Source organism: Cyphellophora attinorum (genome assembly GCF_001299255.1).
Source record: "Cyphellophora attinorum strain CBS 131958 chromosome Unknown Contig2, whole genome shotgun sequence".
NCBI lineage: Eukaryota > Fungi > Ascomycota > Eurotiomycetes > Chaetothyriales > Cyphellophoraceae > Cyphellophora > Cyphellophora attinorum.
In genome coordinates this window covers 414239-436670 of record NW_017253230.1, presented here as the reverse complement: position 1 = coordinate 436670, position 22432 = coordinate 414239, and the positions used below count along the sequence as shown (strand labels likewise).

Sequence of the window (22432 nt, the reverse complement as noted above, 5' to 3'; positions counted from 1 at the left end):
GCCTCGCTTGCCCAACGGTACATCACGCAGGCTAGATTCGTAGGCGGTGAGCGACGACAATCTTGTGAGAACACAAAGCCCGCCTCGACGTGTCGATCTACGATAGACCTAGCACGACTGAGTCCGTGCGCCAACACCCTCCCTTGCTTGTGATCGGTCAGGTGGCCTTCGTCCTGGTCATACTCTAGTTTGACGACGCTCGATGGAGCCCTCCTACACAGATTCGAGCGCTTCACGACTACGCGGGCAAAACTCACGACATATGGCTCAGCAAGATAGTTCCCTGGCCGCTTCGGCTCGACGGCGACTGCGCGGGGAAGGTCAGTTGCCCTGATCTGCGACATGACTGTGAGAGTACTGACCGATTACAGAATCATGGGTCGACATATCGTCTAACCCCTCCCCGTCTTCTGTCAACTCAATGGCTTCCATTCAAGCCTCAAGAACACCCAGCGAACGGATTCCTCGCCCGCTGATTCCCATGCGCTCGGTGACCGAGCCTCCACGCTCGTTGAGCACTGCTGGAAGTAGCCAGGATGAATATGACGAGAGCTCATCGGAGAGCGATCGCGTAATGAGCAGTTCGAACGAGGACATCGTCAAAGAAGACGATGAAGAAGTGGATCTCGATGATGATGATAACCGCACAGCCCTGGGTGTGCGAACCGAAGAGGTCTTCACACCACAACCCAATGCATTCTCCCATCCACCGTCAGCACACTCGAGCCGCGACTCGTACTTTCCTCGCGTTACATCAGCCCCAAGTTCGCATATTCGACCGCGACCTCATCTTCAGCGTGCCCGGGAGCAGGGCATGACGGCTTCCTATCAGCCAGACCACGATGCCGCCTTACGAGCGTCACTCACTACGCTACTATCTTGCGCCGCTGCTGTCCGACCAAAAGCCACCAATGGCGAAAAGCACGACCTGCTACCTCAGCGGCAGTCCCTGAATCGGCCCTCCACACAACCGACGACTCTTCGCCTTATACCCGAATCTGCCCTACCGTCACAATCGAGACCGTCCGCAACATCCTCAAAATCACCATCAAGTCCAACATCCCGACCCTCCAAGAGGCGCTCCCGTTCCCGCTCCAAAGACCGTGAGGCGCATCAAAGCAAGAAACAACGACCAATATCTGCAACCTATTCATCTTATGATGACTATATCATCAGTCCCACACTTGCCGGCTGGGTGATATCTGCAGGCATGGTGCTGGTTCTATCTGCCATCAGCTTCAGCGCAGGATATGCGTGGGGACGAGAAGTCGGCCGCGCAGAGGCAGAGCTGGGTTTTGGTGCAAGCGGTAGTCTGGCTGGCAGTGCTGGCGGAGCCAATGGCAGTTGCGCTGCCCAAGAGGCTATGCGTGGCAGTGGATTGCGAAGGATGAATTGGGCCGGTAGTACGAGCGCCATTCGTGCGTGAATCATGAACATCACGGATTGATCTTTCGGACGCAGAGTGGGTGCAATGCTGGGAAAATGGCGAACAGGGCAGCCTCTGCTATCGAACGGGAGTTTTGGATGAGAATGAATGGGATGCATAATGACATGGGCGATGAATTTTGATACTTTTATCTGAGATATCAAGAGCGACACGAGGTGATTCCGACGAAGAGGGCTTCAACATTGGGAATGGACATGACCATCATATCTGTCAGAATGCAGAACAGACTCAGCGCAGCGCCTGAAGGAGCGTGTCCGCTCCATAGCAGAGATACCAGATACAATTCTCTAAATTCTAGCAGGAAGAACTTGAGAAGTGAACAAAGTTTCCGTGGGTAGTGAGTGCCACGAAGTGATCCTACCATTTGAATGTACAAACACGTTCATGGCTGCCGCAGGACAACCCGCACGTACATGCCTTGCCACCAACTCTGTCGTAAAAGTCTCGAGGGTGACTCTCCTCTCATCAATACTAGACCACCCTACCCTGTGCTGTGCAATATGCACCTCCCGCGCCTCGGTTTCCTCGTGCTTCCTACCTCCTTTGCTCGACTAATACTATTCTCTGTCTCCCACAACACCTAAGCTGCTGGCTGAACCGTCCGCAGGGGACGGTGGGTTGTGGAGGTGGTGGGGAGGAGGTGGCCGCTTCGCGGCCACCGACTCACCACCACCTCAGGCGAGCGAAGCGAGCAATTTGCTGGTCGCGCAGCAGGCGCTTCCTAGAGAAGCGAATTCGGGAGTGTTGGGTGGTTCTGTTTGAATCCGTTCTCTTGTACAAAAATAACGCTTCACCGCAGGGTATGTTCCATCTTTTGACCGAACTTCAAAACCTTGTCCTTCGACTCGGCTTCTCTTACCGACCTCTGATTATTCCGCCCATGGCAGCTTCTCTTCACACGCCCTCACAATCGCTCCGACCTAGAGGCGAGGCGAGGCGCTCTACATACTGACCAAGAAATTCCGCTCCCGAATCGCCTTCCGCCTCGCATCCCTTGCACTCTTCGTCAACGCCTGCCTCGCATCCAAGCTCTGCTCCGCCGTGGCATTCGCGGGCGTCAAATCGATGGATTGCTCGTGCAGGGGGATCCTCTTGGGGAGGGATTTGCGCAGCTTTTCTTGCTTTTTCTCGTAGCGGGCGCGTTGGGGTTTCGTCATTTCTGTGGGGCAGGGTTGTTAGCAAAGGTCCAGGTCGCAGATTGGCAGTAGAGAGCGTGCGGACGTCCAGCTGCTTAGCACGAGCGAATGCCGGAAGGGGACTGTGATGGGCTTGTCCGCGGAGGAGGCTCGCTGGAATCAGTGTGCAGTGTAATGACGTACCGGCGAGCTGTGTTTTCCTAATGCTCCCGTCTCGTTATCGGCGCCGGTTTTGGTGTCGTCGAGGACTCGCCATAGCCAGTCTGGGTACTCGTCGTCTTCCTTTGCGAGGAGTACGGGTGAGCCTTTGATGTAGTTTAGGCCTTTGAGGGGCGTGCCTGCTATGCAGCTCGAGGGCGTCTTTTTCAGGCCTGGTGCTGCGTGGCCGCGGAGGTCGGCGATGGCGGCGGGGATGGTGGGTTGAGGGGCAATGTGGGGAGTGCTGAAGGGTTGGGAGGATGTTGGAGGAGAACTGCTGGTGGGTGCAGGAGTGGTTGGAGACGTGGTGGAGGGCAGTGGGGTGCTAGGTGCGGCGTTATGTGTTGATGGGACGGTGGCGGCAGTTGCTATGCCGCGGCGCGGATGGATGTTTCGTGGTGTGGATGTCGGTGGGTGTGGTGATGGGCGGACGAAGCGCGAGAGGAGCATGCGACGGCAGGAAGCGCAGATGCTCATGATCGGTGGCCGGCGAAGACAGAGAGACGTCAAGGGGACCTATATGATCGATAACCGAGTTTCAACTTTGACCATGCGAGTGTATTCGTCGTCACTCGCTGGTGAAGTTCAAAAACATCTGCCCGAGCAATTGGAAAAAGAGCACTGCAGTGCTTCGATTGGAGACTGCAACTTTTGGAGATTTCTGGCGTCTCCGTGACCCTAACCCTGCGTCGGCTCTCGGTTGTCCGACAGCCGGCGTCCGGGCATCATGATCGTCGACAGCATCTTACCGCTCAGGGTAACTTGAGTTGAGCATGTCGGTGATGTTAGCATAGTGCGTCCAGACGAGTGAATAGATGGACGACAGGAGATCATGATTTACTGGCAGTTCAAGGATTTCTATATCTGTCTGTGTTTCTTGTCCCGACTGCCGCTACTCATATTTATTCCACGACTCTTGTTTGCTCATGAAACAAGACGATCATTATGCTTCGTCAAAAGTTGCTGGGATAGCATTGAACCCAACATCATGTCCCGCCAGGGTCATTGTTGAGACGCTTCGGGCACGGGGCCACCGAGGGTGACCTCACTGAGGAGGATTAAGCCATGGCTTGCCGTCGTGCTCATGGCCGTCCTTGGGGGGCACGGGCTTGCCGTGGTACTCCTCCTTCTTGGTGGTGGTGGGCTCAGGCTTGCCATGGTGCTCCTTCTTGGTGGTGGTGGGCTCAGGCTTGCCATGGTGCTCCTTCTTGGTGGTAGTGGGCTCAGGCTTGCCGTGATGCTCCTTCTTGGTGGTCTTCTCGTGCTCGTGCTTGCCGGTAGTCCACGCTTCGGTGGTGGAGGACTTGCCTGGGTGTTGTTAGTGACAGCTACACCTAAGATGTTTAGGGAAGGGTGACAACGTACCCCAGCCATGAGTAGGGCATTCCTTTTCCTTCCAGACCGTGGTAGTGTAGTAGCACGTGACGGTCTCTGGCTTGCAGGTTGTTGTGGCCGTGGTAGCGCTCGTGGTGCTGCTCCTGTTGTGTGTCAGCAACAACATCCGGCGGGTAAAGCTATCCGGAAAGGTGGGCAAGGGACGACGACATTCTGTCATCGTCTCTCGAGGTGTGGGCTGGCGACGGCGGAGAACCTACGATGTAGTACAGCTGGTGGTGCTCTTGGTAGTGCTGCTAGTGGTGCTGGCGGTAGTGCTGCTGGTCGTGCTGGCGGTCGTGCTGCTTGTCGTGCCACTGGTAGTGCCAGTTGTGGTGGTGCTGGACGACCACCAGCTGTGCCAGGGGTAAGATGAAGTGGACGAGGTCGAGCAAGAGGTTGAGGTCGACCAGTGTTCGTGATCGTGGTCGTGGTGGCCGCCGCCGCCGCCTTGACCGTTCTCTTCACCACGAGGGATGTTCAGAGCAGTGGCTCCGGCGGCCAGAAGGCCGACAACGGCAACTTGGGTACGCATCATGAGTGATGATACGGAGAAGTTAACAGATAGGGGCAGGCTTGGGCGTGGTTCAGCTGTGAGAAGGACAACAAGAACGTCTCTGCTGGTCAGAGGTTACACGCGACTTGTATATAGTCCTGATGGTGATAGACCCTATGCCAATGTAAACAACGAAGACTCAGCTGTACAGTCTGTTGAGACGTTCACGAGCATCCTACTGGTCAGCAAAGACATTTTAGGTCCAGAATCATGCAGTAGGCTTTGGTCGCGATGGTCTGACATCTCTGCTCGATAAGGAGCTCTTACTGAACAGAGCAGTGATGTCCTCATCGAAGGTCAGCGAAGTGTCACTGACTTATCCCTCGGCCACTCTGTGGCGGAGAAGGTGCAACGCTCCTGAGATAGCTCGAGATCGATGGAGCAAACCGTCGATACCTGCTCAATACATGCATGGCAGGTGTGGCCCAGAGTCACTGGCCCATTTGTTCCTGAATGCTATCGAATGCAAACTTCGGTGGCAGCGCGACGTCCACAGTCAGGTTTGTGCCTTCCGTTCAGGTCACGCCTCTGCTGGTGAAATGACAGGACCTCGCAGCCAGAGCCTGGCGGCCGTCGCAAAGCCTTCTCAGCCAGAAATAGTCGTTGTTCTTGTAGCTTTCACTTCGACCGACAGTGTTTTGATGCCTGGACGGTAGGCCCGTAGCAGAGGCAACGAGCATGCGCGTGAGATCTCAACGGGAGTGATGCTTCCAATGCTCCTGATGCCTCATTTGCATTGGTGATCAACAGAAAGTCTCTGCTACACAGAATTCAGCATTCTCAAAGGCTCAACAAACTCAGGTCGTTGCAAGGAGTTCGCCAGATGGGCGAGGTCAGGCACTGCCGCTCATCGAGCAAGAGCAGTTGCCAGCTGCTCGTCCACATGAGAGTGTTATTCAGTTTAAGTTGCGTTCCTTTCAGGTCCAGCTACGTCGCGCCTTCAGCTGTTGAAGTTGTTCTTACCGCATTCATTCGTCCGCACAGAGGTTTTGGACAGCGTTCAAGGAAGAGTCATCGACCACACCTCGGTCACCCGAACTGGTCCGATGCGAATATTCATCAACCTTCTAACGAAGCAACTCAAGTCAGGGATGAGGTCAAATTTAGGGAAAGGGAGTGCAAGCTCTTTTGGCGATGACTAAGGCGCTGCAAACTTTCCACCCATTGGAAACGTCCCGCTTCCAAAGCTGCAGCTGCAGCGATCCTAGGTACCACCAACACTGCACTAGCTGACATCGATGTGCACACTTACATAACTCGATGCCTGACGCGGGCAGTCCTGACAATAAGAACATCGCTCGGAGTGCAGGCTGCCTCATCTCTGGTTCGTTGCCATTGGTCGATGTGTCATACTTTACTCATTCAGGCGCTTGCTGCTTTCGAGTAGTAAGGCTTCCAAGGCACGTTCTGCACGGCAGGCGCGCCTACGTAGGTCCCAATGACAAACAGAAGGTGGCCTACGAAATTGGCAGTGACGAGCGATGAGGTCAAGATAAAAAGCATCTCACATGCCCCGTCGTCTTAGCTTTCGAAGTCCACGACTAACGGCCCCGAAATTTCAAGCCGAGTACAATCTGTGTGCATTGAAAAGGCTGACTTGAGCAAGATATCCTTTTGACTCTCAGGTCCAACCTTCACACCTCCACACCTCGCCACACCCGCACGTATCACCACAGCAACCGATCGCCTCTCGAAGACCCGGCACAATGCGAGCAATCCAATCCACAACCTGGGGCACCCCACCCACCTTCACCCCCTCCGCCCCTGACCTGCCCCCTCCAACATCCTCCCAAATCCGCCTCAAAGTCCTCGCCAGCGGCCTCCATCGCCTCGTCCGCGCCCAAGCCCTCGGCAACCACTACTCCGCCAAATCCGCCGGCCTGCCCTACACGCCCGGCCAGCGACGGCGTCGCCTCGACGAGTCCACCGGGAAGCGTTACTATTTCGTTAGCATCGCCACTGGAGGAGGTTTCGCCGAGTATGTTAATGTGGCGAAGGCGACGCTGGTGGAGTTGAGTGAGGGTGCGGATGCGGTGCAGGTTGCCGGGTTGGTGAATCCTGGGATGGGTGGGTGGATGGCGTTGACGAGGAGGACGAAGGGGGTTGTTGGGGAGGGTGGGAAGAAGGGCTGGACGGTTGTGATACTGGGGGTGACGAGTCAGAGTGGGAAGGTCGCGGTGCATTTTGCACGGCAATTGGGGGCGGGGAGGGTTATTGGGGTGGCGAGGGGGCATATGGACGGGCTTGGTTTGGACGAACAGATCGTGCTTGATGGGAAGGAGCCGGCGAAGACTGAGTGGAGCAAGATGGGTGATCAGGTGGATGTCATATTGGACTATCTTTACGGAGACGCCGCGATAGCGTGTCTGAATGCGCTGGAGAGTAAGGTGCCGACGCAGTTTGTGCAGATTGGGAGTATGGCGGGCAATGACGCGAGTTGGCCGGCGGCGGTGTTCAGGTCGAAGGATATCACGATCAGGGGATCAGGACCGGGTGCGTGGGCCATGCAGGAATTTGGGGCGGAAGCGGGAGGGCTGGTCAGGGCGGTGGAGGGGCTGGAGAAGCAGGCACTGACAGTGAGGAAGTTGGAGGAGGTAGACCAGGCCTGGGGAAACGAAAAAGAAAGGACGGTCTTCGTGCCCTGAGAGGTCGATATGAAGCCCTCGAAGATCTATAGCGACATGTCCCAATGAAGTTTCCATCTATTCGCAGGCTGCTCGGACATGTACTGGGCGTCCTTCGTACGCATCTGCTGCCCCTACGAGTTCGCCTTGGTAATTTCAGCATTGCGTTTGCGGTGCGCTAATAATGTGTCTCCTAAGCGGGCGAACGCTGAAGGTCTGAAATTATCTTGCTGATTTTCTCGATGACTCTGAGATGAGCCTCACTTAAGCGTCAGTCAATAGCAAAGATCTTGCACGAACTTCCTAGCTAGGGAGGGCGCGGCGAGAATTCAATACAATATGCTGTGAATATCTACTTAGCTAGAAAGGGGGCTAGCGCTTGGCCGGACAGCTTAGACGGCCTTGCTTACGCCCTGAAGAAAACGTCCATCCACAGACACTTCACCGTGGAAGACTCTAACAGTCCAAGCGCACTCTCCGTCCTGAATGTCACGGATGTCAAATTTGCCGTGAGTGTGAGATCGTTCGTCGCGACAGTCCTCGATGTCAAAGCCGGATTTTCTTCACTCCGCCATCCTAGCTTCCATGATCCAGTCTGGCCCGTAGGGTCCTGGTCCGCAGGTGGCAGACCAAACGTTCGCTTCAGCCATGACTTCGGGGCAGGTCTTTCTGGCAATTCTGGAGCTTGGACACTGCTTATCTGTGGTAGCTGTGCTTGCAGTTGCGGGAAGGTGGCAGGGTCAACCATTGACCTCACGAGTGTATCGGACAGTTCTTGGATTAAGGACCAGGTGGTCAAGAACTGCGCGTTGAAATCGTTGCCGTTGAGCCGGATGAGAGTCGTGGGTTTCGCGAGCGATGGTGATGTGATGTTAGAGACGCTCAAGCGCACTGTTCCATCCAAAGCGTCGGCTCCCAGCAGTATCAGGGTCATCTCATTTGTGCCATTTTCGAGGTGGACCGCTATGGCGGGCTCTACATGGTCGAGTAGGATTGTAGCTATGCGGCGTTGTCGTTGCTCCTTTATCCGTTGCTGGAAAGTCGTCGGAGTCTTCTGGGAGAACCCTGTGGGCTGTGACTGTCTAGGTGATGAGCTTGCGATGGACTCTTCATAGCTAGGGATTTGGTCGTCTTGCGCTTCTGAAGACTTGCTTGACATATTTGCTGGCGACACGAAGCGTTTCGGAGAGGTGAAACAGATACAAGTGATGGTCGACTCAGGCGGGCTCTGGACTGGATGAACCCGAGTCCGAGGTCGACAAGTACGCCTAGTGTAGGCAGCCTTGGCACGGCAAGAGCATACTGGTGTGCCGGTTCATTGGCAATTACTCCTGCACGCTCGCACCTGCGAATATAGCATACGTCCGGACGCAGCTATGGAGCTCGCTTCGCCGCGGAACTGCTCTTTCAAGCTCGTCTGATGCGCATTTGTTTAGGATGACTCGAAAGCTCTGGGCAGTGAGTGATTTGGCCCGATTTACCAGATCCGGCTTAGCGCGGGTCACCGGTCATGTGGAAAGTACAGCCACTCTGTACTTTCAGGCGAACTCCAGGCAGACTGCATCCTCCCGAGTCCTTGAACCAGCGAAGAACCTCTATTCTGGCTATGTCGTACCATTGCTTTTGGTCCTGATCAGCAGTACTTCGCTCATATTTAATGGGTCAACGGCAGTCAATGCTCCACCCAAGATCCCATTGCGGCAACGTCAAGACCACATATGCCCTGTCCTTTGTGGTAGATTTGGTTCTATCAACGTGTTGTGTATACTTCGTTTTCGGGTTCCCAAGCGGGTGCCAGGTGTCTGCGCAGCACGTTCTCGCCCACAACAGAGTTATTGCTCCAGCTGTACTTAGAAGTCCGGTCGCAGTAACAGGGCGCAGTACACATACTGATAGTCACGAGGGGAGTACCTTCCTCGTGTAGGCGCAGGATGCTGTGTATAAGAGAGCTCCCAGCTCTTTCCGTCCTCTTGCACTCCTGTACAACACTCGCCTTGATCACCCACTGCATCGATTCGGTCGACTCATTGACAGACAAGTATCGATCCAGCCCCATTCGTTAGACTACACAAACCGACAAGATGAGGTACTGCATCTCAGAACCCAACGAGTACCTCGTTATCACGGGTGCTCAGATCGAAGATGTTCGCGTCGTGAAGAAGGCCTTTGTCTACCCATGGCAAAAGGTCACCAGGATCTCCGTCACCCCTATCGACTTCCCGCTCAACTTGCAGGCCATGTCCATCGAGAAGCTCCAGTTCGCTCTTCCTGCTGTCTTCACTATCGGCCCCGACAACGACCCTGAAGCTTTGAAGAAGTACGCGCTGCTTCTCACTGGTCAGCCTGATGGCTCGAGGACTACCAGCTCATCGAAGAGCGCTGTTGTGCCGACACAGAGAAGCCATGTTCAAGACATCGTCAAGGGCATCATCGAAGGCGAGACACGTGTCATCGTCTCGTCAATGACCATGGAAGAGATCTTCAAAGAGCGACAGATCTTCAAGGAAAAAGTGAGTCGACATGTCCGTCTCCGCAGAAGCAGCTCTAACAAATCCAGGTCATCCAAAATGTCCAACACGAGTTGGCTCAATTCGGTCTGCGAATCTACAATGCCAACGTAAAAGAGCTTCAAGACACTCCGGGTAGCGAATACTTCGCCTTCCTTAGCCGAAAGGCACATGAAGGTGCCAGCAACCAAGCCAGGATTGATGTCGCTGAGGCTCGCATGAGGGGTGAAGTTGGTGAAGCATCAAAGCGTGGCCAGACGAAGCAGGAAATCTCCAAGATTGATGCTGAGACTGCCGTTCTCGAGACGAAGCGAAAGTCTGAGAAGGCCCAAGCTGACGCCGAGCTCACCAACCGACAGACCGAACTCAACATGGGCATTAAGATGGCACAGATCAAAGCCACACGTGCAGCAGAAGCCCGTGACGCCGAACTTCAAAAGGATGTCGAGCTGAAGAAAGCGCAGACCGAACTTGAACGCCTGCGAGCTAAAGATCTGGTCAGATCGAAGATCGCTCGAGAGACCGCCGAGCAAGACGCCGATGCTGCATTTTACAAGTCGAATCGTGTCGCCGATGGCAAAGCTTATGCCGAGCGTCAGGAGGCAGAGGCTCAATTCTTCAAGACGGAACAGGCCACCAAGGCCAGCGCTTCTCGACTCATGCAGGAGGCCGATGCGGTCTACCACCAGAAGATGCGTGAGGCTGAGGCACTCAAGGCTCAGGCTGCGGCGCTCAAGGCTCAAGTCGATGCACTGGGCGGACCTCAGATGTTCCTCCAGTACCAGATGATCCAGCATAACATTCATGAGAAGCTGGCTCTGGCCAACGCTCGAGCCATTCAGGGCCTCAACCCGAAATTCACTATCTGGAATACGGGTTCATCTGGTGGCGACGGTGCTGGAGCCGACCCAATGGGCAGCATTCGGAACATCATGCAGAATTTGCCGCCACTTCTGACCACGATCAACGAGCAGACTGGCATCCAGCCTCCCAATTGGTGAGCACCTCGCTGAGTGGCCCTTGAAGAAGATACTGACCGAGTCCCCTAGGATGATCCAGATGCCGCCTGGCCAGCACCAAGAATACCAGCAACAGCTCGCGAAAGAGGCCAAACTGGGCAACGGTCACGCCAGGAAGGAGAGCTTCACCGGCTGGGACGCGAAGCAGGCTGGCTCTACGTCCGGGTCTAAGTGAAACGGACCAGGTGAAAGCATCTGCTACCTGCCAGCAGGATGCTGAGGCGAGCCGTGGAGTGTAATTTACCACGGTGAGAGTTGCACTCGTTGTGTTTGCGGCAGAATTATCGATACCCAGTGGAAGTTGTTTTGTGGAGGAAGGCCAGGTTATCCGTAGTTGTGTAATTCGAGTCATTGTTCTCCTTGTGGTGCAAGAAGGCGCAGACGTGGCTGACATTCCTGTTCAGATTGCTCGCCATCGCGCCAAGTGTGATGTCAGGTATCTCACTCACGATGTGTCCATCTCATCAGCCGGAGGCAGCACACTCATCTCGGGTACTTCGAGTAATGCTCCGCTGCCGCCAGCACCCATCCGTGGTGTTCCCATCATCGGCGTGCCGACATTACTCCTCCCCACCTCCGGCAAAGGCGTTGCTCCGCCATTGTCATCCTCACCGGGCCTAGGGGTCCCGATGTTGCTCCGCGGCATACCGCCATCGTCATCCACCTCATCTTCTCCATCCTCCTCGGCCTCACCCTCCGCCCCAGGCTCCTTCTCACCCCGAATCTGCCGCCTCAACCGCATCGCCTCCCCAACCACAACATCCAACTGACTCCGCCGCTCCGCCCACACCGTCCCCAACTCTCCACCTTCCCGCTCCAACTCCTCAATCTCCCCCTTCAACCGCTCTATCCCCACATGCTGTTCTCCTCGTTCCCTTAACCTCCTATCCCCGGTGACTTTATCCGCTAGGACATCCCACTCTTTCCGCTTCGCCAACGTCTGCTGCGCTGTTTCGAGCTGTGTGCGCAAATGGGAGATCTCGGAGCGAACACTGTCGGCTTTGTCGCTGATGGCGAGCGTTTCGGAATGGTAGCGGGCGCGCTCGGTGGTGTTGGCTGAGTGGAGGAGGTGGATGCGTTGGATTGTGGAGCGGGTGAAGAGGGAGAATTCGTTGAGGAGGGTTGCGCGGTGTTTGGGGAGGGTGGAGAGGATTTGGGATATGGATTCTCGGTTGCTGGGTGTTGTGGTGGTGGTGGTGGTGGTTTCGGTGAGGACTTCTGGCTCGCCGGTCTCGTCTGCGTTGGTGTTGTTATCTTCTATGGTGGTGGGCGCACGTAGGCGGAGGAATTCTTGATATGGTGTTTTGGGACCGAGAAGCTTGCCGGTCAGGCGTGTGAAGGCGCGGTATTCGATGGGGAGGAGGCGTGTCGCGTGGAGCTTGTCCTCTTCGGCTGGGTCGAGGAGGGTGAATGCCGCCATGGCTGATACTGTAGGACGTTGATTGGGAGACGGGAGGGAAGAGGGTCAGAATATGTTTGCGGCAGAAGTAAACTTGAATTCAGATATCCATCACTTTAGGCGAAAGGTGCAGCTGCAGCGGGCCCTAAACTTGAATGGCTCTAGGCATGCCGCTCCCCCACATTGCCGGGACCAGAGGCCGAAGCTTCACTCGACATCATTGCATTCGCCTTGTTGATCTACACTACAATGTGATCCGCGATATGATCAAGGTGACTATCGATCTACATCGAGCGCGAAGATTTGATCTACATAAGGACGCACCCGTTCCGACAGTCCACTATGTTCTTTGTCTGATCAGCCACAAGATCAGCCCTCACACCTCACCTCACCTCTCTCACCAAAATCACCACCACCACGTCCTTAATCTACCATCACAATGCCAGGCCCGGACTCCCTCCTCGCCATAGCCCAGCGCTCTGCCGCCCGCCACGCGTCCGGCATCACCTCCCTCGGCGACCTGCCCCCCAACCTCGTCCTCCCCATCCTCGCCAAAGTCCCCACCCCACAACAACTCGCGCTCATCGAGTCCTCCTCCCCGCAGATCATCGGCCACACCGACGCCTCTGGGTAGCGTTCATGGAGAAGAACATCCCCAAGTTCTCCAAGGCTAAACCTCATCGGCCCAGTGATCCGAAGAACTGGTATCGGGTGTATAAAAAGCTAAAGAAGCAGGCGGATGCGGAGGAACGGGAGGCCGCGGGGAGGCTGGCGGCGGCCTACCAGGGTATCAATACGACGAGGGAGCAGAATCTGACGAAGGTGACGAATGTGCATCAGATGCCGGCGAGGAGAGTCGTGCGGTCTAGTGCGGTGAATAGGGCGGGTTGGGGACCCAGCTCGAAGGGGTTGAGCCCGGCGGAGAAGATCAAGCGGCAGGTCAATGATGCGGCAAGAGCGAAGATGTTGAGGGAGAGGAATCTGGCAAAGTTGAACGGGCAGCAGAGCGCGGGGACGAGTGCGTATAAGAATCCGGCGAAGGTCAGTGTGGCGCCGAGGAGCATGGTGGAGGAGATCAAGAAATCAAGGATGAGTCCGCCGCCGCCAATGACGGTGAGGATCCCTGTCAGAAGGGGCAGCTCTGTCACTGCAGCGTCTTCTGCCGTCGATCAGAGCCAGAGGACGACGCCACGGCCAGGGAACGGGTACGACATGACACAAGACCGCGAAGCACGCTTGAGGGCAATGCAGAACCGGCGGCCGGGTGATGCCCTACCGCCAATCACGCAATCAAATCCAGCACCCTCCAGCACTAGCAATAACCTCTCACTCGAATTCCTCGAAGACGAAGACCTCTTTTCCTCCAGCGAGGACGATGGTGACGATATTGAGGTTCCAACAATCACAGCGAAGCCGGACAGGAGCAGTCCTCGTCCGACACCAGTGCCAGCCACAGCATTGCATCCGGCACGACCAGCTGCTGCGCCGATATTGCAGCAGAAACGGAAAGCACCGCCAGCGTTGTTTATGGCTTCTTCGTCGCCAGCGAAGAGGGTGAAGGGGAATGTTTAGCTAGGTAGTTAGCTGACACGATGGTGAAATCACATTCACAAAAGCACTCGTTCTGTAGACTGGGACGATGTCGTTTCGAATACGTAATGGTCGGTCATTTGAGGAAAGTATCTCGATCTGATCTCGACTGTCTAGTGAATTGACCCGAAAAACTCCTTACCTGGTGGTAGCAGATCCCGTTGTATTGCGCGATGCGCACTATGAGACGTTCAAGCTCCCAATCATCACCTGCGACGAAAGGCCATGAACGCATTGAGAGGACGCTTCTTGTGGTTGACGGACTGGACTTGGCGAGATCGTGAGCGCGAGAGGTCGTCTTCCAACACCGCCAGCAAGCACAGGGGCTTGAGTGACGGGCTTAGAAGTCTGAGATGGAGACGGTGATGCAGCGGTGATGGAGTTGATGCTTTCGGGAGAGCTTGTCGCAGCCAGAACGAAGTCCTCCTCGAAGCTTCTGGATCTTCGAATCATTTACGCCTTAAACACTCCAACGCCAAATGTTCTGTGTGATGCATGCCCAACCCAACAGGTCCTCCTGCGCTAGTCGGTCAATCGGGATCTCATGTGTCGCTCGTGCTGAAAACATGTTCGTCTTTGGCTGAGCTTCTGATTCCGAGACCCGTAGTGCTGGGACACATGAATGTCGTATCCTTACCACGGGCCGTCGCGAAGGAGACGATAGCCGTTGAATAAACGGACCTGTTGCTCTCAGTTCGTCTTTTGCGGGCTTAGCAGCCTCCTCTGAGCGCAAGTACCAAGTGCAGGGTGTTTCCGCCTTCCAGCTGGTAGTCCGAGGCAGTCTTGTCATCAGCCCTGCGAATCATCACCATGTCAGCTTTGTCTCAATGCAGTGCCATCGTTCTCTGCATCTCTGCACGTCTGCTTCGAATGGTCGAGATCGGTCGAAGGAAATCCGGCGACCTGATCTGCTGCTTGCGGAGACTCACATCTGCTTTCCTCCGTAGATCAGACGTTGTTGGACAGGAGGGATGCCTTCCTTTTCCTCGACACGTTCCTTGATTCGTGAGACCTGTGTTGGGAAAGAACATATGTCAGCAACGCTTCAGCACATAGCATTCTCGACTGTGATACCAGCGCTGAGATGCTGGCAACAATTTTCACCAGCGGCTTACCTTGTAGTCTGGCTCAATGTCTAACTCTATCTCTTTGCCCGTGAGGGTGCGGACTTTGATGAGCATTGCGGCGTTTGAACGTTGACGCGAAGCGGGCGGCAATAGGAGAGATGAGAGTCGAGTAAGGAAAGGTAAGGGAGCTCAATTGTCAGACAGGCGAGCAATGGTAATGATTTAGCAGTGATGGTGAACAATTAATAAGGATAGATGTCATGATGGAGAAGGCAGCCAGTACCGCGGCCCCGCAGCAGGCGCGAAGGAGGGATGGCCTTGGCGTCGGGGGTAGTAGCCTTGTTACAAAGGGCATATCACTTTAGCACGTGCAGCGCATATGCGATTTTGTAAACTACTCAGTGAAGGTCAGATAGAGCCGAGTTGGTATCAAAAGGTTTAGCTCGAAAGAATAGAGGATCATCGGATACTTCGACCAGAACTCGGGTGAGCACCATCAACCAATGTACAAATTCGCAGTGGACAAAAAGACCATGAACATCGAATTGAGCATCATCTCACTTGTCGTGATAGCCTTTCCCCAAATATATCGTCTCTCCGCCACCATACCACAGTGTACCCTTGCGGAAGTCCAGACCCTTCTCTGCACCGACAACGAACTCCCCGCCAGGCATTATTCCTGCTCCATGATCTGCACGGGGATCTGGCCAGTACTCCGCCTCCAACCACTTGTTGATCAGCTCGATCTCACGGATCCAATGCTTGCGCTTCTTGATGTCCAGAGATACATTGCCATCAAGAGGATCGCCACCGAACGGATTTGGCGTGTTGAATCGTGCGATAGTCAGGTGAGCTGAAGGCACCACGTATCGAGATCCGACTTCGACGCCCGCCTTCGAAATCAGATCGTAGAGATCCCGCCGAAGGTGATGGTACGTGTACGAATCGTCCTCAGCTTTCCGGTGCCGACCAGGACTTTCACCTGCTGCTGGAACAAAGCTTAGTGCAAGTGCTGCAGAGTCGTACGAGACCATGGGCTTGATGAGCCGAGCGTGATGTTCGGACGGGTAGTCTGCGATCATCTTGTGGGCCGGCTCGAGCGTCTTGACGAGTTGGTCGATCTCCTCGGCTGTCTTCGAATGTGTGACTTCCATAGCCGTAATGTGCAAATTGTCGACTGGCATCAGCCAAATGTCTGGTGCTGCGTCCTTGAGCTTTTGCTGGATTACTTTGACCATGTTCTTGACCTTCTGTGGAGGGCGACCCCAAAAGACCTGTGTGGTTTTAGTCTGTGAGCGTACATTGAAGGGGCAGATACCGGAGATCGACGTACCAGGCAGTTTCGTGGATCAACATATTCACAGTTCTTCTGCGGTCCGTCGAGTTGAACCAGGCAGTCATCCAACACCCAGCCTGTGAACTCATCTGACAATATCTTTGCTTTCTGCTGTTCATTCCGTGTTTGGCGATGTAACGAATATCGCTCTTGGAGCTTTTGCTAGAATCTTGTCAGTAGTGCGACGACTCTTTGTGAGCTGAGCGCACTGGATTATTACTTGTTGCCTGTATCAGGCCGTCATACGGATTGCTTGTCACAGGTGTGGCGGTCCCGGACAGATCTTCGATCGCAACCTTAGCCATTGAGAAGAGCTTGGACTCGCGTGCACAGAAATCGACAGAAAATCACAAATAGCGAACGTCGAAAGAGAGCCACGACAGCTGCTCTACCCACCTCGTCGGTCTTCACTCATCGCAACATCCACAAATCATTGACACAAGCCGAGTGCTTCCCAGAGAGGTTGTTGCCAGAATAGGTTGAGCTCAATCGAGAGTCAGGAGCTACTCAGATTCGCAACCAGCTGACTCAGCATTTCACGTGACCCAGAAGAGCCCCGCCGAATTTTGTGTGTGGCTTGGCATCGACCTGCGCTTTCGCAAGACTGCACTCGTCCACGACTTGCCGACGCTTTCAATAAGACTACAGCTCAACCGAACACCGACCACTCAGTCAAAATGGTAAGAAACAGCCCTATTTCTGCAAGCTTGCGGTACATTTCGGCAGCTCTTCGATGATGGTGACGGCACGAATGGTCGATGATGTCGGCGAAATGAAGCAATGGCAATGGTCGCGACGAAGGCGACCGTGGAGCTGCAACGAATATCCAGCAAAAGGCCGCGTCGACTCTGCGCGACCCGAGTCGTTCATCTGAAGAGCTGTCGCAGTCTCACAGTCCATCCTCGAATGCGAACGAATCCCTCTCGAAAAGTATCAAATGTACTAACACAATTCTCCCATCAGGTCAACGTTCCCAAAACCCGCCGCACCTACTGCAAGGGCAAGACCTGCAAGAAGCACACACAACACAAAGTCACCCAATACAAAGCCGGCAAGGTAAACACTCCCGCCCCTGTCCCCATGCCCGTTGCACCTAAGGTTGCCACTCACACGACGTCCAGGCCTCTCTCTTCGCCCAAGGAAAGCGCCGATACGACCGCAAGCAGTCCGGATACGGTGGTCAAACAAAACCCGTCTTCCACAAGAAAGCCAAGACCACGAAGAAGGTCGTCCTGAGACTCGAGTGCACACAATGCAAGACAAAGGCACAGTTGAGCTTGAAGCGGTGCAAGCACTTTGAGTTGGGCGGTGACAAGAAGACGAAGGGTGCTGCGCTTGTCTTTTAAGTTTTCGCAATCACGATGGGGGCGTGCTGTGGTCATGGGCCGGCGGCTTGTGGACGTTTCGCAGAGATGGGAAGTGACAAGTGTCGTGAGAACCTCCGATCAGCGCTTTTGTGGTGTTGACATCAGTGGGCGATATTGGGTCTTCACAAGCATTATGCAACGGCGGGATGCGGATTCGAGGCAGCGAGTGTACCAAGATTCGAGACATATTGAGAATCTGAACATCACAAACATCCACGCACTATCGTCCGCGGCGACGCGAGATCAATCACAAATAGATCGGGCTTTCGACATCCTCCCGACCTGAAGTATCCAAAGCTATTGCAGTGCACTTTCCGAGATCAATCAAAGTCACGGTCTAGAGGACATTTCGACCAACTGTGCCAATCCTTACAGTCATTTGGCGGTATACGTCGAATACTTTGACTTCCCCATCGTGATCATTCCGTTTCGCAACGATGTGTCTACAGCCACCTGGGCAGGCACGCTTGCGGCTTGCTCTTGCTCGTTGACATATCCTGCTGTTTACTGGAAGTAGCACTTGCCTCGCTCTCGGATACATGATGTCACCTCTTCCGCCTTCATGAAATATTGGTTTCTTACATCGTTTCCTTGCCTCGCTCATCACGAGCATGAGAATACGTGAGAACTCTCGAATCTTCGTCTACGTGCCAAGCGCTTCCGTTCTTGGACTCCAAGACACCACAGCCCGAGCCCGGAGCGAACAGGGCTGAGCTGACCATCTGCCACCCCCAAACCCAGCAGTGCAACGCGCCTTGCGGTTGGGCACGGTCTCGGACCGACACGAGCAGGTCACCCAACAACCCTGTCGAAATGTCCTTCCCCAGACTTGCAAAGACTCAGCTGAGTAGCTGTCATCGCACGGCGTTCCGATCCATGATGGTTCAGGGTCAATACTTCCCCTCACACCACCATATACGAACACTTCAATTACGACCCTTGCACTCTTCTCAGCTCGCTAATAGGCGAAAGGATGCTTTGGTCCTTGACAGCCAGCCAGCCCAGTCCGTGCATTGCCCAGAACACGAAGGATGCCTCGTGTGTACAGGCAAGCCATCCACGGAGTAGCTGAAACAATGCTGCTGGCCTCACAGGCTCACGGTCTCGTGGTCTGTGGCGATTCCTTTGTTATAGGCAGGATGATCGCTCACGATGACTCCTGCTAGCCTTACTGTTCAGATTTCTGATTACCGGAGGAAGTATATGAAGTCGCGTCTGACCTTCCACTTCGCCATACATGAGATTCTTCTTCGTCAGGAACATTTCGAGAGCCATGTCGTCGACCACTGACGGTATTGCTAACGGCGCTGCCTCTAACATTGTCAGGGAAAGGAAGAGGCTCATCGTGCTTTGTGATGGTATGAAACACCACAGATTCTCACCACTTGTCTGTCACCTCACGAGATCGAAGGACTGATCCCTTCGTAGGCACCTGGGTGGACAGCAACAGCATCGACAAAGTCAAATACCCTACCAACGTGACCCGTTTCGCCCGCTGCATCAAAGCCAAAGACATCTACACCGACCCTCACGGCCACGCCCACGAGTTACCTCAAATCGTCTACTACTTGCCCGGCGTGGGCAGCGTCAGCGGCACTTCCCTTCGTGGTGGTACGTTCTCCATCCCATCCCCATGATCCTTAGATCCTGCAAGCACTAACAGATCCTGACCACAGGCCTCTATGGCTCCGGCGTCTCAGCCACAGTTCGCTCCGCCTATGCCTTCCTCGCTCACAACTACGACATAGGCGACGAGATTTTCTTCTTTGGATTTTCCCGCGGCGCCTACATCGCGCGCTCCATCGCTGGCCTCGTCACCTCGCTCGGCTTACTCACCAAGAAGGGCATGGATCATTTCCCCTTGGTGTACCAACGCTACTATGACCATGAAGCGCACACCACCACTCAAGGTCCCGAGAGTAAGTCTTTCGAGGTCGCTCACGCTGACTTCGTGGATGGTTTGAAACAGAAGGGCTTGCTGGCGCAGACTGCAAGGGACGCAGTAAGATCGTAGGCGTGTGGGACACAGTCGGCTTCCATGCTGCGGGACTCTTCGAGGAAAAGATCGAGTTTCGAAACTGCGAGTTGAGTCCACGGGTTGAGAGCGCGTATCATGCGCTCGCACTCGACGAGCGTAGGGAGCCCTTCCGGCCGACGGTATGGCGCGTGCCCAGCAAGGAAAGCATCGACGCCGCCTTCCCTCCAGCGAAGGGTGGCAGGCCATTTGTCCAGGACATGCAGCAAGTGTGGTTCTCGGGCCGCCACAGCGATATCGGTGGCGGGCTGGACGATCCGAGACTCAGCGATATAACGCTGGCGTGGATGATCGCGCAGTGTGCTAAGAAAGGCAAACTCGCTTTCACAGACCTGGACACCCCAGATGACTACCTGATCGACAGCGCTAAAACGCCGAAAGCGCTCACCGACGAAGAAGCCGTCCCTTGGGCAACGGCACAAGGCCAAGCGAACGAACCACCGTGGTATGAGAAAGCGTACCGCGCCTTCATCAGCGCAGATCGGAAGCCGCTTATATACATGGATGAAGAACGTCGGGATGTTGAGGCGGATCAAGCTACCACCAACGAGTACATACACAGAAGCATCAGGGATAGGAATCTTGATGGGAAGGGGAAAGGCGAGGTGTGGAAGGCAAATGCACTCGCTGGGGGAAAGCTTGATGGGGAGGGGAGGTATCTGCTTGCGAGAGATACGCGCAAGGGGCTTCCGATGGCGCCGAAGGTGGAGAGAGATGTTGTGGGTGCGGACGGGAAGGTTGAGAAGCAGGATGTTGAGGCGTATTTTAGGGGGAGGGTGGTTAAGATCATGAGTGCTGATGCGGGCAGTGAGTCCATCAGTGAGATTGCAAGCGAGGTAGAGAATATGAGGATGGAATAAGGACTGCCTTTTGCCGCTGCAGTTGAGCGCAACTACTTGGTAGTACTGGCAGTTGAGATTGAATGATTGGCAAAAGTTGAGGTGAGCGTTGAATAAGTCGAAGAGGTCCTTAGTCGAAGTGGATGACGACGAGAAGTTTTACCTATGGACTGTCTACATGTACCGGTCTCCAAACTCTTCCCTGAGCGCGTCTGCGAGACCCTGGACACCCTTCTCGAATTGCTGTTCGTCCGCTGCCGCGTATGTCAGCCGAATATGAAGCGACAGATCAAGCTTAGGCATCGTATCGAAGAGTGACCCTACCGTACACTGCGTCCCATTTCGCAGAGCGCTTGCGTAGACTCTGCCCTCGATTTCCGCCAGCTGGGTCCTTTTCCGCTCGAGCATAGCAGTTGCGTCGGTAGCAGATTCGGTGCCTAGAGGACACCCAAAGGTCGAATGCTTGCCCAAATCAATCGCCACCCAGAGAAACATCCCACATTGCGGGACAGTCCAACTGCACAAGTCCCTGGGAAGATATCTCTCGCATGCGTCGACAAGAGCATTGAGTCGCCTCTTGTACCGACGTGAAAGCCAATCCAGCCAGCAGAAGAATCCAACATGACCCCAAGTCTCTTCAAGCAGATGCCACAGCATGAGTTGACTCGGTCCGCTGACAGAGACAGTACTGACTTCCGTGTAGGACGAAAACTTAGCGATGATGTCGGAGCAGGCTGTGATCCATCCAGCTCGCAGTCCCGGAGCGAGGATTTTGGACGTGGAGTCGAGGCGGACGACTCGTCCGCTGTAGTCGATGCTCAGGTATGAGGGCGTGAGCTTGGCGAGGTAGGTTTTCGCGCGCTGAGTATCGTCAGGATCAGCAGCGCTGTCGTGGGTTGGCGAAGCGTCTGTGTCCACGCGCAGGAAGTAGTAAGGGTCATCCTCGATGATCAAAAGGTCGTACTTTTCTGCTAAGGTATAAATAGCCCGTTTTCGCGCCAGAGTCTGCGTAGCACCAGTTGGATTCTGGCCGGATGGAATGGTGTAGAGAACCGAAGGTCGCGGACCATCGGTTGTAACGTTCCAGCTTTGTAGAGCGCTCTCGAGCTCGTCGGGAATGATGCCGCCAGCATCCATACTGATACCCCTAAGCTTCACTCCGAGGAGAGCTGCCACTTCGATGGTTCCAGGGTAAGTATATCTCTCGGTCAAGATCGTTTCACCTCGATTGCAAAGCATACGCATTAGCATCTCCATCGCTGAAGTACTGCCGCAAGTAACCACGGTTTCCCAGTTGCTGTATGGAGGACTGTGGACGATCTCGACGTGCTCGGTGAAGAAGCGAACCAGAGGTTGAGATCCAGCGGCGTTGCTGTAGTTGAGACCTCTTGCTAGGTCGTATCCTCCTCCGTAGCGAGTGATCGAATCGGGCGGGTGGCGCCGACCCCGACTAATTTGATCTGACCCCGAGCCATCGGCCAAATCGTGACTGGCAGCAGAGGCAGCCGTCGCGTTGGCGATTCCGCAGGATTTTGACTCAGATGCTACGTCGGCGACGTCACTAGTTGATGCCGACGCTGTTCTCGCACGAGGCTGGCTGTTGGCAGGTGTATCTGTGTGAGGGCCAGTAGTCCGAATCGACAACGCTTCCCAAGGATACAGATCTGCGCTCGGTCTGCCTGTGCCAAGCGGAATGAAAGGAAGAGGAACCACTTTGTTCGCGACCTTTTTGAGTGCAGAGCCAGTGAACTCTTGACTTTCCACACTGAAGTGATGGTGCATTGACTTTCCGGCGTTCTGAGACTTACTGTGCGTCGACTTGAAGGACTCCGAGGACACGGAGCCGGCCACCTGTGAAGCGATTGGGACCGAGCTGGCTCGAAGGGCGTCGACGCCGTCGATTGTAAGCCCAGACATGATCCTCAAATTGCCGTCAGC

The 22432-nt window shown here is 54.8% G+C and overlaps 12 protein-coding genes across 12 annotated transcripts; 5 read left to right on the top strand and 7 right to left on the bottom strand.

The window, feature by feature from the left end:
- Positions 1–262: 262 nt before the first annotated feature.
- AB675_2464 (uncharacterized protein) lies at positions 263–1426 on the top strand (the record flags this gene model as incomplete). The annotated part of the gene is made up of 2 exons (XM_018142437.1): positions 263–320; positions 372–1426. 2 exons carry the CDS (start codon positions 263–265, stop codon positions 1424–1426), a joined length of 1113 nt encoding a protein of 370 aa, XP_018004844.1.
- A 962-nt stretch (positions 1427–2388) lies between these two features.
- AB675_2463 (uncharacterized protein) lies at positions 2389–3258 on the bottom strand (the record flags this gene model as incomplete). Its single annotated transcript, XM_018142436.1, has 2 exons — positions 2389–2606; positions 2763–3258. 2 exons carry the CDS (start codon positions 3256–3258, stop codon positions 2389–2391), a joined length of 714 nt encoding a protein of 237 aa, XP_018004924.1.
- A 568-nt stretch (positions 3259–3826) lies between these two features.
- Positions 3827–4690, bottom strand: AB675_2462 (uncharacterized protein; the record flags this gene model as incomplete). Its single annotated transcript, XM_018142435.1, has 3 exons — positions 3827–4089; positions 4147–4259; positions 4377–4690. The coding sequence occupies 3 exons, from the start codon at positions 4688–4690 to the stop codon at positions 3827–3829; spliced, it is 690 nt and encodes a 229-aa protein (XP_018005294.1).
- A 1727-nt stretch (positions 4691–6417) lies between these two features.
- Positions 6418–7356, top strand: AB675_2461 (uncharacterized protein; the record flags this gene model as incomplete). The annotated part of the gene is made up of 1 exon (XM_018142434.1): positions 6418–7356. One exon carries the CDS (start codon positions 6418–6420, stop codon positions 7354–7356), a length of 939 nt encoding a protein of 312 aa, XP_018004783.1.
- Positions 7357–7741: 385 nt separating this feature from the next.
- On the bottom strand, positions 7742–8494 carry AB675_2460 (uncharacterized protein; the record flags this gene model as incomplete). Its single annotated transcript, XM_018142433.1, has 1 exon — positions 7742–8494. One exon carries the CDS (start codon positions 8492–8494, stop codon positions 7742–7744), a length of 753 nt encoding a protein of 250 aa, XP_018005144.1.
- A 922-nt stretch (positions 8495–9416) lies between these two features.
- On the top strand, positions 9417–11036 carry AB675_2459 (Flotillin-like protein 1; the record flags this gene model as incomplete). The annotated part of the gene is made up of 3 exons (XM_018142431.1): positions 9417–9845; positions 9893–10839; positions 10892–11036. 3 exons carry the CDS (start codon positions 9417–9419, stop codon positions 11034–11036), a joined length of 1521 nt encoding a protein of 506 aa, XP_018004836.1.
- A 270-nt stretch (positions 11037–11306) lies between these two features.
- Positions 11307–12281, bottom strand: AB675_2458 (uncharacterized protein; the record flags this gene model as incomplete). The annotated part of the gene is made up of 1 exon (XM_018142430.1): positions 11307–12281. One exon carries the CDS (start codon positions 12279–12281, stop codon positions 11307–11309), a length of 975 nt encoding a protein of 324 aa, XP_018004761.1.
- Positions 12282–12699: 418 nt separating this feature from the next.
- AB675_2457 (uncharacterized protein) lies at positions 12700–13832 on the top strand (the record flags this gene model as incomplete). Its single annotated transcript, XM_018142429.1, has 2 exons — positions 12700–12890; positions 12950–13832. 2 exons carry the CDS (start codon positions 12700–12702, stop codon positions 13830–13832), a joined length of 1074 nt encoding a protein of 357 aa, XP_018004769.1.
- A 728-nt stretch (positions 13833–14560) lies between these two features.
- AB675_2456 (Ubiquitin-like protein 1) lies at positions 14561–15031 on the bottom strand (the record flags this gene model as incomplete). Its single annotated transcript, XM_018142428.1, has 3 exons — positions 14561–14645; positions 14780–14862; positions 14966–15031. 3 exons carry the CDS (start codon positions 15029–15031, stop codon positions 14561–14563), a joined length of 234 nt encoding a protein of 77 aa, XP_018005282.1.
- A 443-nt stretch (positions 15032–15474) lies between these two features.
- On the bottom strand, positions 15475–16558 carry AB675_2455 (uncharacterized protein; the record flags this gene model as incomplete). Its single annotated transcript, XM_018142427.1, has 3 exons — positions 15475–16191; positions 16251–16415; positions 16463–16558. 3 exons carry the CDS (start codon positions 16556–16558, stop codon positions 15475–15477), a joined length of 978 nt encoding a protein of 325 aa, XP_018005209.1.
- Positions 16559–18893: 2335 nt separating this feature from the next.
- On the top strand, positions 18894–20515 carry AB675_2453 (uncharacterized protein; the record flags this gene model as incomplete). Its single annotated transcript, XM_018142426.1, has 4 exons — positions 18894–18978; positions 19049–19231; positions 19297–19539; positions 19590–20515. The coding sequence occupies 4 exons, from the start codon at positions 18894–18896 to the stop codon at positions 20513–20515; spliced, it is 1437 nt and encodes a 478-aa protein (XP_018004991.1).
- A 153-nt stretch (positions 20516–20668) lies between these two features.
- AB675_2452 (Aromatic amino acid aminotransferase) lies at positions 20669–22411 on the bottom strand (the record flags this gene model as incomplete). The annotated part of the gene is made up of 1 exon (XM_018142425.1): positions 20669–22411. One exon carries the CDS (start codon positions 22409–22411, stop codon positions 20669–20671), a length of 1743 nt encoding a protein of 580 aa, XP_018004985.1.
- Between the last annotated feature and the right edge of the window lie 21 nt (positions 22412–22432).